The sequence below is a fragment of the Pygocentrus nattereri genome, chromosome 13, assembly GCF_015220715.1.
Source record: "Pygocentrus nattereri isolate fPygNat1 chromosome 13, fPygNat1.pri, whole genome shotgun sequence".
Classification (NCBI taxonomy): Eukaryota; Metazoa; Chordata; class Actinopteri; order Characiformes; family Serrasalmidae; genus Pygocentrus; species Pygocentrus nattereri.
Window position 1 is genome coordinate 20,107,143 of NC_051223.1, and position 16,571 is coordinate 20,123,713.

General features: G+C 39.0%; 2 protein-coding genes across 2 annotated transcripts in view; both read right to left on the reverse strand.

Annotated features, from left to right (window-relative positions):
• Positions 1-10,520, reverse strand: part of myo1d (myosin 1D) — a 111,579-nt gene extending 101,059 nt beyond the window's left edge. The window contains exon 1 of the mRNA XM_017695921.2: positions 10,139-10,520. Within this exon, the coding sequence (XP_017551410.1) occupies positions 10,139-10,233 (95 nt within the window). The 5' untranslated portion in view covers positions 10,234-10,520. The remainder of the gene's footprint in view (positions 1-10,138) is intronic.
• Positions 10,521-11,065: 545 nt separating this feature from the next.
• Positions 11,066-16,571, reverse strand: LOC108426408. The gene is made up of 8 exons (XM_017695859.2): positions 16,561-16,571; positions 16,396-16,470; positions 15,954-16,019; positions 15,790-15,852; positions 15,611-15,680; positions 13,267-13,704; positions 13,085-13,180; positions 11,066-12,651 (listed from the first exon to the last, which is right to left on the reverse strand). Exons 2-8 carry the CDS (start codon positions 16,468-16,470, stop codon positions 12,248-12,250), a joined length of 1,212 nt encoding a protein of 403 aa, XP_017551348.2. The 5' UTR covers positions 16,561-16,571; the 3' UTR covers positions 11,066-12,247.

Genomic DNA, 16,571 nt, shown 5'->3' on the forward strand with positions numbered 1-16,571 from the left:
AACAAGCCCAGCCTCTCTGTTATTTTGGCCTGGACCGTCCACTGTCTAGCTGAGACAAGAGAGTCTCACTGTCTAGAGCTGCTTTTTGTTCTCCTGTCAGCCTGAGAATAAAGAGAAAAGGGAGCAGCTTTCATACAGTTTCTGAAGTGCAGATACAGTTTCAGAAGTCAGTAATGAAGTGACTGGAGGGGATTTGGTGGGAAAACTTGGCCTCAGGCCTGATCACAAGGCCATTTTCACTTTAGCACATAGGCCCAATCCTGATGTGAGGTCACAGAGAAACAGCAGATGGGATGATGGCCAGACAAAGAAAGAAAGAAGGAAAAAAAAAGACAAAAAGATGAGGCCATCCAGCAGACTCAGACATTACTCAGCATGTTATTTCAGGAGAGCTCTCAGATTTCGATCAGGGTAAAAAAGAGGGCAGGGAAAAGCAGAAAAAACAGATGAGAGTACGAGAGAGAGACAGATTTATATAATATATATATATATAAAAGAGAGAGAGAGAAGCACAGGAAAGTTAATGAGGATATTGGCTGGCTGTATACTGTAATTAGATGGAGGGAGAGCTAGGGTAGAGCTGGAAAGTGGACTGAAAGGCTCTCTGTGTGTGTGAGTTACACCCTCAGTGCATGCACTCCAACCTGGCTGAGAAACAACACTAGCACAGCTCAGAGTCAACAGGTGGACAGACACAGAGCTGCTCCAGGATGATGTCACTGCTAACCACAATACAAACACAACTTGCTTACATTTACAAATCATATTACTGCAAATAGCCCTCCTGATTTGAATGAATGATTTCTCCACTGAGTCAAATTACACACATGGTTCACTCTTTAAGCAACTTTTTTCTTCAACTAAAGCAACTAAGCAACTAAAATCTTCAGTTTTATTCAGGGCTCAAAACACATTTTTGTACTAAACATCACACTTTTCCCCCATATTCTACAATTTCTTGTATTTATTTTTTACCCTGATGTCCAGTTATGACACGTACAGGTGCATGTACCAAAAACAGCCACAATTCATTTACATGACCATTTTCCAGCCTATCTTTATCATTTAAATTGAAACAGACTGTGTGACTTCAAAACTGAACCATGTAAATTATATTTGTTCTGACTGGCTGCCCTAAATCGTGCTTCCCTCAATAAGCAGTTCAGTCTGAAACACTCTTTATAACTTCAGACTGACTGGGTGGAGCTAAAACACCTGACGGCTTATTATGATATGTAAACTTAGACATCACAAAAAGAATGAATATGAAATAAAGTGTTGCTTATTTATTCATTTATTTTTTTGCAGCTTAGTTAAATGGACTAAATTACATACTACATTACTCTTTCATATGTTTAAAAAAGTGTGGAAAAATCAGCATCTCATGACTCGTGCCCTTTAAAAAGGCGCATATACAAAGAAACAGATATCAGAGAGCACAAAGGTCTAAGAACTCTAGAAGAAAGGAGGATGTAGAAAAGACAAAATAAGAAAAGAGAAATAGGCACTGCTTTGAAGTTAGGTATACAGACTGCTATTTACTATTGTAGTGTTGCAAATTTAATTCACCAGCAAAGATTGTAAAAAATACTCCAGCTATTGTCGGCAAGTCAATACACGATGACGTTATAAGGACTGTTCCAGCCTGGAAGTGCAATACAGTTCAGCCAATCAGAACAGAGATCACTTACATATATCATTCTTAAAATCTGCACAGTAACAAAAACTGCTAAGCTTCAAAGGGACAAAGAGAGGCTGGAAATGGTAATGTAAGTGAATTACCACTGCTTTTGGTACATAAATACAATCAAACATCAAGGAAAAGAAAAAAAAAAAAAAAAACAAGAAAAAAATACAATACACAGGCAATATACGTGAAAATCAGTCAGAATACTAAAGACATCCTCTGAAGAAGTGACCTGACTTACTGCTTCATAAGCAGGCCAGACACTTCTCTCCTTCTGATATCTGTGTCCAGACTGCATGCTTTTTGCTTAACAATCACTACACATACATGTCCCAGCATAAAACATGGAATAAATGACAAACATGAGAGACCAAAGGGGGTACAAAGGGAATGAGAGGTCAGTCGTCAGTCAGGACCATAAAACAGTGAGGCCATAAACACTAAGAAGTAAGGAGAGAGAAAAGGGGGGAGGGAAGCGAGAGCATAAAAGAGCACCTCAAACATTACTACTCTTAGTGCCCGTCTGCCAAGACTCTTACTCCACAAATGAGACGTCTGTGGGGCTCAGAACTTATTTTGAGAGAAAAAAAAATCCAAAAAAGCACAGCCCTGTTTATGTAAGGGCGGTAATGTGTTTCAGATTACAGGGGGTTGTATGGAAATTCTTGTGGCGAGACTAACCCTTTTCTTTGCTGGAGAGTGAGAGAAAGGGGCCCATTTTTTAAAAATCAGACCCTAATCCAGCCGTTCAGGAAAAGAGACATATTTTCACCATTACAGAGTCTTCTTATTGCTTTTTTCACTTGGAGAGCACTGGGGCTGGTACTGTGCAATACCAGAGTGTCGCAAAGCACATCTTGATGAGAAAGTGAGGGAGGCCATAGGTAGTTCATGCTGCTATTTGAAGTCCATTAGGCAATCGTCGCTAAAGAACACAATATTAGAGCTTTTATGAGGATTCTGATATATTTACATGGACCAATGTAATATTTCAAAGCCACTGGGATAATACATCAATAGTCAGTCAAAACAAGGGAAAAAAGCACTTACTAAAACCAAACAGGAAACACATTAAGTCACTAACTAAGCAACAGTCCAAAAGAATGTATAATAAGTGCGTAACATTCTTATTTTAATTTTAGCCTGGGGAATAGCAACACTGCGCCGGACAGACTGTTCTCTCTGTGTTTGTTTTTATTAGGACGGGAACAAAAGAGGAGAACTATGAGAGATTTGGAAAGCAAAATCCCTTAGCCGTGGGCAAGCATGCCAGTGGTCTAAGTTCAAGAGAGCAGATGGACCTCTGGTCAGTACTGGTACTGAGACCAGGCCATCTCCCAGTCAGAGGTTCGTAATGTGGAACACCAAGAGGTAAATCTCCAGGGCCTTTAGCAAGTCTGTGGAAAATATTTCTTTAATGACATTCTTTCTCTACACAGGGACTTTTAAAATAAGCAGTTCAAGTTAGGGTACACACAAACACTGAGTTGCCAGTTTGTTATACATTTACCCTGTAAATAGACTCATTATCAGGTGTTACTGGTAAAATTGCCAAAGGCTCCTGAGTGGCAGAAGCGCTGACCCTATCATCAGGAGATCGCAAGTTCGATCCCTGGTGATGCTACAGCCATCCATAGCCGGGAGTCCAAGAGAGCACAATTGGCCTCGCTCTCTCTGGGTGGGTAGATGCCCCCCTCACTTCTCCTCCCATCACTCAGTGCAATGCTAGTCAGCACAGATGTCTGTGAGCTGATGTAGCAGATCTGGCGGTTGGCGCGTTCCTCCAAGCTCGTTCGGCTGTCCAATGGCATTGCCTGAACGGCAGTGTGAAAAGAAGCGGTGGCTGGTTTCACAGGTCTCAGAGGAAGCCTGTGCTAGCCTTCACCCTCCTGCCGTTGGTAGTATCGTGTGACTGGGGGAGTCCTAAGTAGCGGGTGGAATTGGAAACAACTAAATTGGGGGAAAAAGAGAGTTAAAAAAAAAAAATAATAATTTATATATATATATATATATATATATATATATATATATATATATATATATATATATATATATAAAAGAAACACCTGATAAAATATTGTCATATTGCCCACCCCTATAGCACTGTGTGTGGTGCTGGTATAAGTGCATCAGGCACCATGTATATAATTGTACAGACAATACAGCTCATCTTTTACTGCACAACCTCTGTTAGTCAACTTCTAGCCCTTCATCAGTGGTCAGTTTCTGACCACAGGACCACTGTATTTCTGGCTGACTATTTTCCATCCAGTGATACTGAGGCATGTAAAAATCCCAGCAACTGATGCACTTGTACCAGTGCAATTCCCACTAATATGCCACTATGCCACATGTCCGTGTTGATGTTATGCTGAGAATGATAAACTGGTGGTTCTTTAAACTCACATCTCATTAAAAAAAAGATTGTATGAAATGCACCTACATGGTAGACTTTAGGTATAACAATACATCGAAATACTGTCATATTGCAACACAGAAACTGTGAGAATATGCATTGTGGAGAAGACATTTGCATTTTGGTGAACTGGTATTGGTGAATTGGTATTCTATTAATTATGCTAACTGTATTGTTTGATCAGGTTTGCCAACAACCAGCAACAATCAACAATATCCCATCTAGTCTCACAAGTAGATTAAGCTGCAATTTAATACAGTATTTTTATTTGTTCAAAACCTTGTGGAATATATAAATAATAAATATTTGATCATGATTACTTTAACTCTCTTATGGTTCAGTGTGCCCTGAATTTTGGATTTGATACATCAGTAAGTGTCGGGACACTGACTGTTGGCCACTGGACACTATTGGTGACCTTCGGTAGCTTACTCTCACCTGCATTCATGCTTTTTTGCCCAACTGAGAAAAACAAAAACAAGAAAGAAAACAAGACAAGTAAATCACTCTCTCAAGAGGGCACACATACAGAATAGCCTCATTTCTGTAAATAGCAATGCTTTAGCAGTAGGAATGAGCATTTTAACTATTTTGTCTATTCAAATGTTGATACATTTAAAATAATAACATGTGATTATTATATTCCCAACAAGAGAAAAATGTAACATGGTTATGAATAAACATGAATTCATGAGAGCTATGAAAGTGCTCTGATAACACAGTATGGGAAAAGAGGCAATGCAATCGATCATCAGCCAGTTGTTGGCTCTGGTTCTTAAACGCCAGGTCTACAGTACGTATCTTGAGCATCTAATGAGATGGCCAATGAGCGTAGCTACAAGGTAGCAGTACCTAATAAACTGGCAACTAACGTGAAACAACAGTAGTCAACCTCATGTGAACATTCTCCCTTTTCAGGAATCCATTATGCCATTCTAAAAGGTCCATTTTGCTCAATGCATACAGGAAAAGGAAGCAGATCTTTTGACCTTGTATCTGGCTATACTCAGAGCACCTGAGCCGTCAGGAGACTTCGTTCACCATACTGGCTGCTCAGGGATGGAGTCAGGTTGCCATGTGTCACAGCTGGGCTCCACAAAGCCCGTCCCTGCTGTTAAGGCAACAAGTGAGTGTTTACACCCTTGAAACAGGAGAGGCATGGAATCTATTTGTCGCACAGTGGCACAGCAGTTAAATACTTAAGATATACCTTTGACAACCAGCTGATCAGGTTCTACTAGCAATCCAGTAATCCAGTAATACTACATTACTACAAGTGTAAGAGGGGTTCAACCTTTCTGAGCTTTGAAACCGCATTAGTTTTCACTCACTCCACTTTCAACAAGGGACAGGCAGAGACAAGATCAGGTAGCACAGTGTATTCAGTTTTCATCACTTCATGCCCTACTCTACAAAAATAATTTAAAAAAAAACCCTACTCTTAGGACTCTTCTCTCATAATACACAACATGTGCTACATTGATAAGCCTTTAGCTACTGATGCATCCTTGAAAGAAGGAGTAAGCATCTGTGACAACACTACAGCCTTGCATTACCATCATATCTGAAGCTTTGAAGTGTTTTGTTTTTCAGTTTCTATTACAATGACTGCAAATGTCAGCTGTCCTTTACATTGTGCCAATGTTTCACGTTGAATGGACTTTATATATATATATATATAAACATATTTTCCTTTTGGTACAACTGTGACTATATAAGCAAAAATCTTCACATATTGAGCAACCGCTACTGAACAAATTATACACTAGGCGTAATAATAACCTGTGAGTAGCTAACAAGCAACAAAGTTACTTTGAAGAAAAAAAAAACTAAAAAATTTTAATTTCCAAATGTCTTTCAAATACATCACACCTCCAAACATGAACGCCTAACATTAACACTTTATATGGCACTGTGAGGTTCTCAGTTTGCTAATACTCAGTTAGAGAAAGGGCCGAGAGGGACATTTTTCAGTGCTCTACTCTGAAAACCCAGATCCAAAACCATATGAATGAGTCATTTTAGACAGGGTTTTAGGGGCTGTTTAGGCTTGAAATTCTCTTAAGTGTGACACAGAGGGAGGATGAAGTCTTAGTGATGGAGCAGATCAGTTGTGGCTGTTAGGTGGTTATCAACTATTTAATCGGAAGCATCAGGGTGCCGTTAGGAGGAATTCGAAAAATGTCTCAGGCAGCCCTTATAATTGTTTTGGAAATGTGCAGAGGGTTGCCAAAAAGTTTCCCAAGATCCTCAGGGCAGACAAAACAACACTGCCATATAAAGACAGGCAGTGAGTGCACATCAATTAAGTAGTGTTTGCTGGGTGCCCACACAAAGTCCTGCTCAACACGTGGGAACTGAGTAAACACGATCTCGGACATGGTTAAGGTCATAAAACACTGTACAGCCCTGTATATGTCCACAGCAACGACACATTTACTTTACAATGTGAGGAGCCTAAATGGACTCTTGACAGCTGGGTGGTGGATTCAGACATGAAGCAGTTTCTATTATAAACCGTCCCTTTTACAAACCTCCACAGAATAGGTCTACATCCCAAGCCAGTTATATTTAGTCTGCTTTTTTCCTTTGGTACAGTTCCTATTAGAAGGCTGGATGATCCATCTAAACACAGCTGATATCCACTGGATGAAGGGTCTAGAATGACCAGAACAGAAGGCTGTTTTCTCAGAAACTGAAATAGGACTTTAACGATTGCTCTATTAAGCTCGACTTGCTTGATTTTTTAAATTGATTGATTTGAATTGATTAAAAGGAACCTTTTCAATGCATTAGGAGGGATTCGTTGCCAATGCTTATACTTATAGTTCTCCAACTGGCCACTTATACAAAACAAAGCCTGATGCTCATTTTTATGCATCATAGTCCTTTTCAAAGCTTTTTTTCCTAGTAAAGCATTTTGGAATCTTTGAAAGGTTATTCATGGCTTGTTACTGGTCAGTTAAGTCCATTTTTTACTGGTGTGAACCTCAAAACAATCAGGAAATCATGTTTTTTTATGAATAAATTAATATGGAGAGGGCTGAAATTCATTTCAGACATGCTATTTTATCAAGCGCTGCAAAGTCTGTTCATCATAAATGGGAAACAAACTGAGATTACTGTTAAGTCAAGCCTTAAAGATATTGTGTAAATCCATAAAGCCAAGTCACCAGAGCACTGCCTCATTGCCCCAGAGGGCACGGGATGTGATTTGGCCTCCCCCTGCAGTCTGTGTTGTTAGTGGAGCTCCAGACACAGATGTGGAGCAGGGGAAGTAGCAGGAAGCACGCCTGGTCACACCCTCTGCAAATAACAAACTGCACACGCCATCTCCGGACTGGAGAGAAAGTAAAACGCTTTGGGCCATGGCTGAGGAGAGCGAGGAAAAAACTGATACCCACACTGCATTTAGACATCAGAAACAAATGTGTTAAACACTGGATTCCATTCTAACAGCTGGACGAAATCCACAGCTGGATGAAAAATGCAATAAAGCGATGCCACTCTGGTTATCATGGCTACTTGTTTATTTAAACATCAAAGATATAAACATAACGTCTTGATGATTCTGCAGAGATTAGCTGACAATTTGCACTGTGTATGATGATAATGCATACTTTGAATTTGATCAACTCCCAAACAATCCTTTGTTCTGAGACCACCAGGGGCTCTACTTTGTTTGCTTTCTTTTTTTGTGCATTTCATTTCTCAGTAACAGCTTCTTGACAGCTACACATCCTTTCAGGTTCTGTGTTGAGTCGTCCTCTCACAGTGGAAGGATGGACAGAAACACCTGTGCATTTTTTTCAGATCTGAAGCCAGAGCGGAGCTTGCTTTTCTCCTTGAAGATGAAAGCTTTAACTGCTGTTTAGCTGATCGGTACAGTCTTGGTGGTTTACCAGGTCTTGCGTGGTTGTTAGGAGTCTCATTTTCTTTAAACGTCTCATTTTTTTCTTTTACTGCACTTCTGTAATCTCCTGTTTTTTCTTTTTTATTCTCTTTTGACTTTCCTTCCCTTCCTTCCCTTCATGTGGATTATCTTACGACTAATTGCCTCGGAAATAGCTTGTGAAAAAATTCAACTCACTTAATGGCTGTTTTAAACATAAATCATATAAATAAAGAGTTATCTCTGACTTTTGCACAGCACTGCAGCCTGAAGCCTTTTTTCAAAGCGTTCTATGTTATCTTTTTCTGATAAATTATTTTGAAAGTCTACTACTCAGATTGCTGTTCCTCCCATTTCAAAGACACTTAATTCCTCCTGACATCACGCGTGAGCTATGCTGAAAGGAAACCAAGCCTAACTGTAAAGAACAGAAAGCTAGTTGTTTAACTTGGATTATGGGTTATTGATTAAGCCAGATCAAATACCTATTAAACCAAACATTTGGCCCACTTGGTACACTACAGTCCCATTTACCATATGATATGTTTTTATCATCAGAACATGGAGCACAAGAGGAGGATCATCTGAACTAAACTGTGCTATTGTTTGGACCATAAGGCTGAGAATGGGAAGGAACCTCCGCGGTCAACACCCCTCTGGCTACACAACATACCCAGGATACACAGGTGCAGCCTATGTTTGATGACATAATTGAACATGATGCATAACCAAACATGACCCATATTTTTCTTGTGAGTATGGCAGTGAGAATCTCTGTGATTAAGCCTTTGTGTGGAGGGTGTGATTGTAATTCCTATGTATGTTATCATCTGGAAATGAAGGTTCACATATCTTGTGATTGAGTGAAACATACTAGTTAATAATCTAGTTATCGTTTATACAACTTAATTATTTATGAACAGAAGCAAGACGTGTGATAAGTTGTTTCAGGTTGGAGAACTTGAAATCAGCGACCCTGACCAAGGACTCATATCAACAGCATAAACAGCACTCAACAGTGACCACTCCCCATAGGAAAGTCAGATATATTACTATAATGGATTTCAGTTATGTGACATATTAGCATGAGTGGATTTCCCTTATATTAAATCTATACAAGTCATATGACATGTATGCCAACTTATTTGAAATTGGGCCCTTTCAAGTATGCGACATATACTTCAGTCATCCATCTATATAACAGATATTTATAAATATGTATTACACATAAAAATTAAATATATGTGTAACACATATTTAATATTGTTGCATGTCCATTGGTGGTTATTTAATTTTGATTTTTACTTTGAAAAAGTCTTTTGGTATACATGTATGGTCCATGCATCAGACAAACGGTATGTCATACATTTATATTGCCGTGTTCACACGCCTACCATACATATCACTGTTGTACCTCCTCGTATCTCCACTTCTGTCCATTTTCAGTTTTTAACATAATTTGAAAATGCCTGTTGTTCTTCACATTGTGTGTAAGTTTCTTAATGAACAGACCAACAGAAATGGCCCAAAATTATTTGGAAAAAACTCTGGTTCCATTGACTTACATTAAAAGTATGTTTTCTCCCTTCTCCTGTAAAGTCATCGCTTTGGAGATGTGAGGTTTTGATCCGATAGCAGCGATATGTATGCTCCATATATATGTCAAACATTTGATGCTTACATATTCTTAACATATATGTACATATATTCTGGAATATATGACTTTATGACATATGTGCATATATGGCCATATATTATGTCTCAATAAACACTTCTCTGTCCAGTGTTCTCCAGATATGTGTTCTCCTGACTGAGCGTGGTAAAGCACTCACCCCAGATTTACTTGTGGTTTCTTATGCCAAATAACAAATAAAGCAATGCAAGCAGCAAACTGCGTCAACCGACAGAGAAACAGTTTTGACAGCTCTCCCACATTACAGGCAACATGTGGTTGGGAAAATGACTGCCTTACTGAAAGACACATTTTCTCGTTTTCCAAAGTAGTCGGCAGTCCTGTATGTAGCACCAACATCCACAAGACGCCCACTAACCACGCTTATACATCTCAAAGAGCATCCATGAAGTGTGCTGTGCGAGGTTAAGCTAGTAAAGGTTAACGACCGCTCTGCTCCACGTCGCTTACCTGAGTTTAAGGTTGGCCAGAAACTCTTCCAGAGACACGTTGTCCAGAAGAACGAAATCCGCCTTTCCAAATTCCAAACTTTCGTGCTCTGCCATGATGCGTTTTATCCAAAACTGAAAACCACAGGAGCACTAAACCTCAGCGAGGTAGACAGGCGAACAGCCAACAGATTAGCCCAGCGCAGTGTACAGTTTATCAAGAGGACGAGACCTTACAGAGCATTTTCCGCTGACAGAACCTCCATACTTTGTTTCATGTTTGCTTAAAAACGGACAGAAAACGGCGGTTTAGCTTCGAGTCGCGTCGTCCCGTTTCAAAAGTCCACCACACAACGTGGCTCCTTCACGAGCTTTGAAATTCTCAGGACCTGTTGCCTCCCTGTGCTCGGCTGTAGTGAAGTGGCTGTAGCTCCTCTCAGAGAACTTCACACAGGCCCCGCCCCTTTAAAGAACCCGTCCACACGAAGCCACGCGCCTTTTACCTCTGCGGTTACAGGGGCTCCGAGCGAGGTGTGTAAATTTATGGTATAAACAATAAATAGTAAATAACAGCAAGGAGTTGAAAGAGTTTTGAAGCGGGACGATGGGTTGATCTCGGAGTAGTACGAACGTTTGTGGCTTTTTGGCTTCAGAGAGAAATGGGCAGCCAAATATCACAAGAATGTCTGTCCATTTAGCCATATAAGGCAGCCACAGCCCTTCCAGTAGGTTCGAGTTCAGTCTATAAGACATCATAGCGATTTTGTAATAGTTCAAAACATCTGGAAAAAGCGGGAGGAAGGTTTTCAGGCTCGTACAGGTAAGTTAACTAAGTGGTAAAGGACACTGTAGAATCATGAGACCATGTGGCTGATGCAGTAATGTTTACAGATAAATGTTACAGAAACTGTCATTTAACATACTTTCAGCAACCACGCAAGACACAAAAGAGATTTGAGATTTAATGTAGCTTGGGACAGAGATAAAACCGGGATGAAGTTACCTGTGGCTGAGGTTCAGCTTACTTTTACACAAATATAACATTACTGCCCCCCCCTGCGGTGATATGATGTCATTACAACTTACTGATTGTGTTCTGCAAAGATCAGACACATTTAGTTTTACAAGAAGAGCAACCTAAAGTTTCAACTCAACATACTTCCAGTCTTCAGTAACGCGTGATATTATATGCAACCAATTAACAACAAAAGCTAAAATAAAACAGAGCAAACTAAGCATGATCAACACTGTCCATTCATTAAAGGGCAATTCCACTGATTTTTCAAGAAGTTCTGCATAATTCAGTTATGATGTAAATAAAGACTTTGACAGTGGTTTGAGGTGAAATACTACATGGCAGAGAAACTTACTAACTTAGATGTCTTTACAGTGGTGGTGATGGGTTGATTGACTATCCATTATGGCTGTTTGATTTACAATGCAAAATGACCAGGAAACCAAAATGTGACTTCTGGGTTTTTATATGTAATGGCGGTAAGGTTAAAAAAGTGATAAATCAGAAAAAAATAACCTAAAAATGTTCTTTAAGGACTAATTTGCCGTGCAACACCCTGCATGAATGTCTCCACCATGATTGGGGTTAAAAAATATGTTGTAAGTTAAAAGTTCATCTTAAAAGTTTTGTAAAACAATGAATCAGGCAGTTTATTCGTAACCATTTCATGTAATAGCTTTATGTGAGGGGACGTCTGGTTCCTATCACCACCACTGTAAACAATTCTGGCTCTGTAAGTTTCTCTAGAACAGTGCATTTCACTCTGAATGAGTGAATAACAAATGTGTATAGGCCATATAGGCTAATTTCCAGAGAAAAAAATGCATTATATAAACACAACCATTGCCGATTATTGATGCAATCTATTGTATGTATATATTTGAAACCCACTAAATTCAGTGCCTCAATTTTTCTGTGCTGGCAGGTAATTGATTACATTCATTTTGGTTACTGTTGTGGAATTTGCGCCCTAAGACGGGTGGATATATAACTTATATTTAATATGAAGATACTTACATGCAATAGAAATAGCATCAATAATCATTATAAACCATTTCAACTGGAAAAGTAAGATTGAGGTGTAATTATCATATCTAAGTTTGGTCCTTTGGTCCTTTATCTTTGTACTAAAAGCAGGGAACCCCCAAATGTAATGGTATTGGATACAGAGTTAGCCCAAGAGTAGCCGCAGTTGTGGGTTACATATACCAAAGCACCTTTGCGCAGAGAGGTCATGTATGTGGATAGATTACCCAGTGAGTTTGGGCTGCTGACACGAGTATGAGATAAAGCAACCCAGTAGCCGTTTATGACAAGCCACAGATCAGTTTTAGCACCATTAGTTGCGCTCTGAGTAGAGAAGAAGAACTGATAGACACCCGTGACCGGAGCGGTGAACACGCCTGTGCGGCTGTTGAAGGCACCTCCTACGTTGACGTACACTTTGCTGAACTGGATTCGGTTCACTTTGCCTTGCAGGCTGCCGGGGTAGGAGGCGAAGAAGTGGACTTTGGCTTTCACTATAAGTTATCAAGAGACAAAATATTACATATCACGTATCATTTCAGCCATCACCAGGCATATATGTAAGCTTCAAACTTTTGCTTATGACAGTATGTGTATTTATATATATATATATATATATATATATATATATATATATATATATATATATATATATATATATGTATATATATATGTATATGATCACCACTATTAAAATATAAGGGATTTTGGACATGTTTTGACACATATATAACATTTTCCTTGCTTCCTACTAATGATTTGAGCTCTGTGATGTTACACTACTCGCATATATGAATCATATTCTACATTTATCTGCAAAATTGGTCTTACATCTTTGGGAACAGTAATTCCAAAGTTTTGAGTTGTGATTCCAAAGATATATATTCAATGCAAAGTCCTGGCATGGAGAAAAATATTTACACTTACCTCTTCTTTTGGATTTCTTACAAAACCAGTTGATCTTGTCCCTGCTGTTGCATATTTCATCTTTCTTGCACCTCCCGCACACAAGAGTGTTAATATCTGCAAGACAGCAGTCAAGAACACATCAGACTATATGAGCTGTGAGACGTTCTATAATGTTGAGGAGTTTAAATGAAGATTCACACCTGCACAGTAGGCCAAATGACAGGCTTGTGGCTTGACGAACTTGTAGACATAGAAATTGCCCTTGCAGGCTTTCACTTGGATGGGAGGGGATTTGAAGGCGCAGCAGTTTCTATTCCAGTGGCCGCAGACCTTGCGCGTGACGATACCGTCACGGATGCGCGGGTGGCCACCCACAAGCCACAGCGGGGCATGAGTGCCACACATCTCCATCTTCACACAGCGCTCAGGCATCTGGATGGTTTTCCCACGGTAAAACAGGCGGTACCAGCCCTTCCACTGCACCTTCTGGTCACAAGCAACATTCTTGGTGCTGAAGTTGGTGGCCCTCCATGGCTGGTCCAGCACGGAGTAATGATAGCAGGGGTCAAGTACTCCATCATTGTCCTCCTCAGGGTCTTTGTCTTCATGGGAAAAGGGATATGGCAAAGTGTTGCTGCCTAAAAAAATATAGCATGCATAAAACCTTTAAAATAGAGGTGCCAAAATCGATACTAGAAAAAACTGCTTTTGGTTCCCTAAATAACATTTCAGTGGATCCATCCATCCATTTTCTAAGCCGCTTCTCCGTCAGGGTCGCGGGGGGGTGCTGGAGCCTATCCCAGCAGTCTTCGGGCGGAAGGCAGGATACACCCTGGATGGGCCGCCAGTCCATCGCAGGGCAGACACACAGAGACACTCACACCTAGGGGCAATTAAGCATGTCCAATTGGCCTGACTGCATGTCTTTGGACTGTGGGAGGAAACCGGAGAACCCGGAGGAAACCCACGCAGACACGGGGAGAACATGCAAACTCCACACAGAGAGGACCCCGGTCACCCAGCCGGGGAATCGAACCCAGGCCCTCCTTGCTGTGAGGCGACAGCGCTACCCACCACGCCACCGTGCCGCCCCATTTCAGTGGATGTTTATGATAAATAAATGTGTGTGAGTATGAAGAGCTTATTAAAGTTTAAACAACATCTGCATAATACAAAGGTTCTATATGAATTAATGTTTATTTTTTCTAGAACCATTTTGGAACCTTTATTTTCAGAGTATATGGGATATTTACTGATCTATACACCCATTCAAAGGTTTGAAATCACAAGCCATTTTAACATATGTTGTTATTTTATATACAGTAAGCTGTACAAGATGGGATCCAAAAGTCTGAGGCCAGAGCTGAAAAGGCTACTATTTTGCATTCTTTTCTAATTTATTGTCTGATTTATTGTCAGTATAATTTATGTTAGTGTAACTGTTTGAGTAAAAAGTAGACTCCTTCCATTCTATTTACTAGTATGTAAAAATTTCTTAGTTTTTGGCCTGTCCACTTTTTGCTTACATGCATTAGTGCAGAATCTTGAATATTTCTTGTGGAATTTTGAATATTTCTTGCAGAATCCTGAATATTTCCAATGTTTTCTAGTTTTACATTTCTCAAAATTCTAAAACAGTCAGTTATTTAATTCCAGGTTTCAATGAAAAAAAATCACGGATTTTTACTGTCTCCACCTTGCTATTGTAAACTATTCACCAAACTCTATTTTTAATTAATTAATTAATTAATTTTAATATTTGAAGAATTGTTTGAACAATGGGGTATTCAGTTGTGCACAATGTACTGTAAATAACTGTTTGCATTAATTCCTCTGTAAAGTTATCTGCATTTTGATTTGTTCTTTTGAAATATGGATTCATTTGGGATATTCCAGTCTCAGTGTCATTCAGCTTTCTCATTCATTATAGAATCATCTATTCATCATTCTGAACACATTTTACATTCCTTGTGTTTTATTTGCAGTATCTTAGAGTCTTACTAATGATTTAAACCGTGAAGTTGAACAGGACCAACATGTTAGTCATTTTAATACTTAGCTGTCAGCAAATTGCTTTTCTGTGATTGAAAGCAATGACAGAGACTTCTGAACGGTAGTGTACATAAACATTTGTTGTAATTTTTTGTATTGCAATTTATATTTTTGATTTTTAATAAAATCAGGCTGTATAAAATTGACTGCACAGTTGTATGTCAAAAAGTTTGGGCACCCAGTTAAATTACATTTTGTTTATTGAAAATAAGCTCTGCACATAATAATACACAATTGTTTATTTTATGAGTTTATCCAATCAGCAATTATTAAATAAATAAATAAATAATATGTAAAGAGGTAAGTAAGGGGCAATTTTTTTTTCCAGTGTTAATTGTGCACTAACATCTGCAGCAAAATGCCAGAATTAACTGTTCTCTCTGGAGAGGATGTGTTAACTCATTTCCATTTAGCAAATCAACAAAACCCAGGGGCACTCAACCATTTGCATATAACTGTATATGTAGTTCTGGAGAGTAAAGTCACACTTACCTTCTTGCAGGGTAGTCACATTTACCTCCTCGTCTCTAGGTGCTTGCATCTGTGCACAGTGCATGATGGCCTACAGAAAACTTGTGTTAAAATCACTTTGTTTCGTTATTACCAAACAATGTGCAATTTTTAGAGAGCTCTGATGCTGGATTTTTTATTCGTTTTAGTGCTGCTATTACCTGATTCATGTCCTCTTGTTTCTGTTTCATCACAGCTTGATAATATTTCAGTCTTTCTATCTCCTGAAAAACAAAAACACAGACAAAAAACGGAGCGCCTTGTTGCACGTTCAGCCTATTGATTCAGTGTAATTAAGTAGAAACACAGTGCAGGTCAGCTTTACCTCGTTCACCTGAGAGAATTGTTGCTGTACAGGCTGGTCCTCCTTCCTCCACATTTTCAGGTTAAACTAGAGAATCAAGAGAGGACAATCGTAATATAAATAAAATTAGTAGTCTAAATAATATTCATGATCCTTTCATCAGTGCTGTAACTAATCCATTACTTTGTTAAATACATGGGGTAAGCATGAGCATAAGAACTATTTATGAATTTTAATGAACCTTCATTCAAAAAGAAACTTATCTTATTAAGTAAGTATAGAGTCTCTAAGTATGCTGTATATATTTTATGCACACACAGAAATCCAATAAACAAAACGATTAAATATTTTTTTGAAAAGTAATGCCTTCAGTAGTATGACAAAATACAGTATACATTAATAATATGACCAATTTTGATTCATTCAGTCTTTTCTTATTATTTGCTGCCTATTTTCTGCTTACCGATTGGCCAGTCTCCGCTGTGCTGACTGCACACGCAAGCAGCAGAGCCAGCAACTGTATGCCTGCAGCAACCATCTACATAAAACAGACATCTTCTTAACTGACCATGGTCATGATTCTTATTATTACACTTCTTCATTCTTTTTTTTCTCTTTCATTACTTACCTTTTCACGGA

Bases quoted from the DNA above. Each gene is read 5' to 3' on its own strand.
- LOC108426408 (XM_017695859.2), bottom strand. From the start codon at position 16,470: ATGGTTGCTGCAGGCATACAGTTGCTGGCTCTGCTGCTTGCGTGTGCA. The intron at 16,020-16,395 runs GTAAGCAGAAAA...TTGATTCTCTAG, and splicing joins CAGCGGAGACTGGCCAATCG to TTTAACCTGAAAATGTGGAG. The intron at 12,652-13,084 runs GTAAGTGTAAAT...GATAACTTATAG, and splicing joins TAAGAAATCCAAAAGAAGAG to TGAAAGCCAAAGTCCACTTC.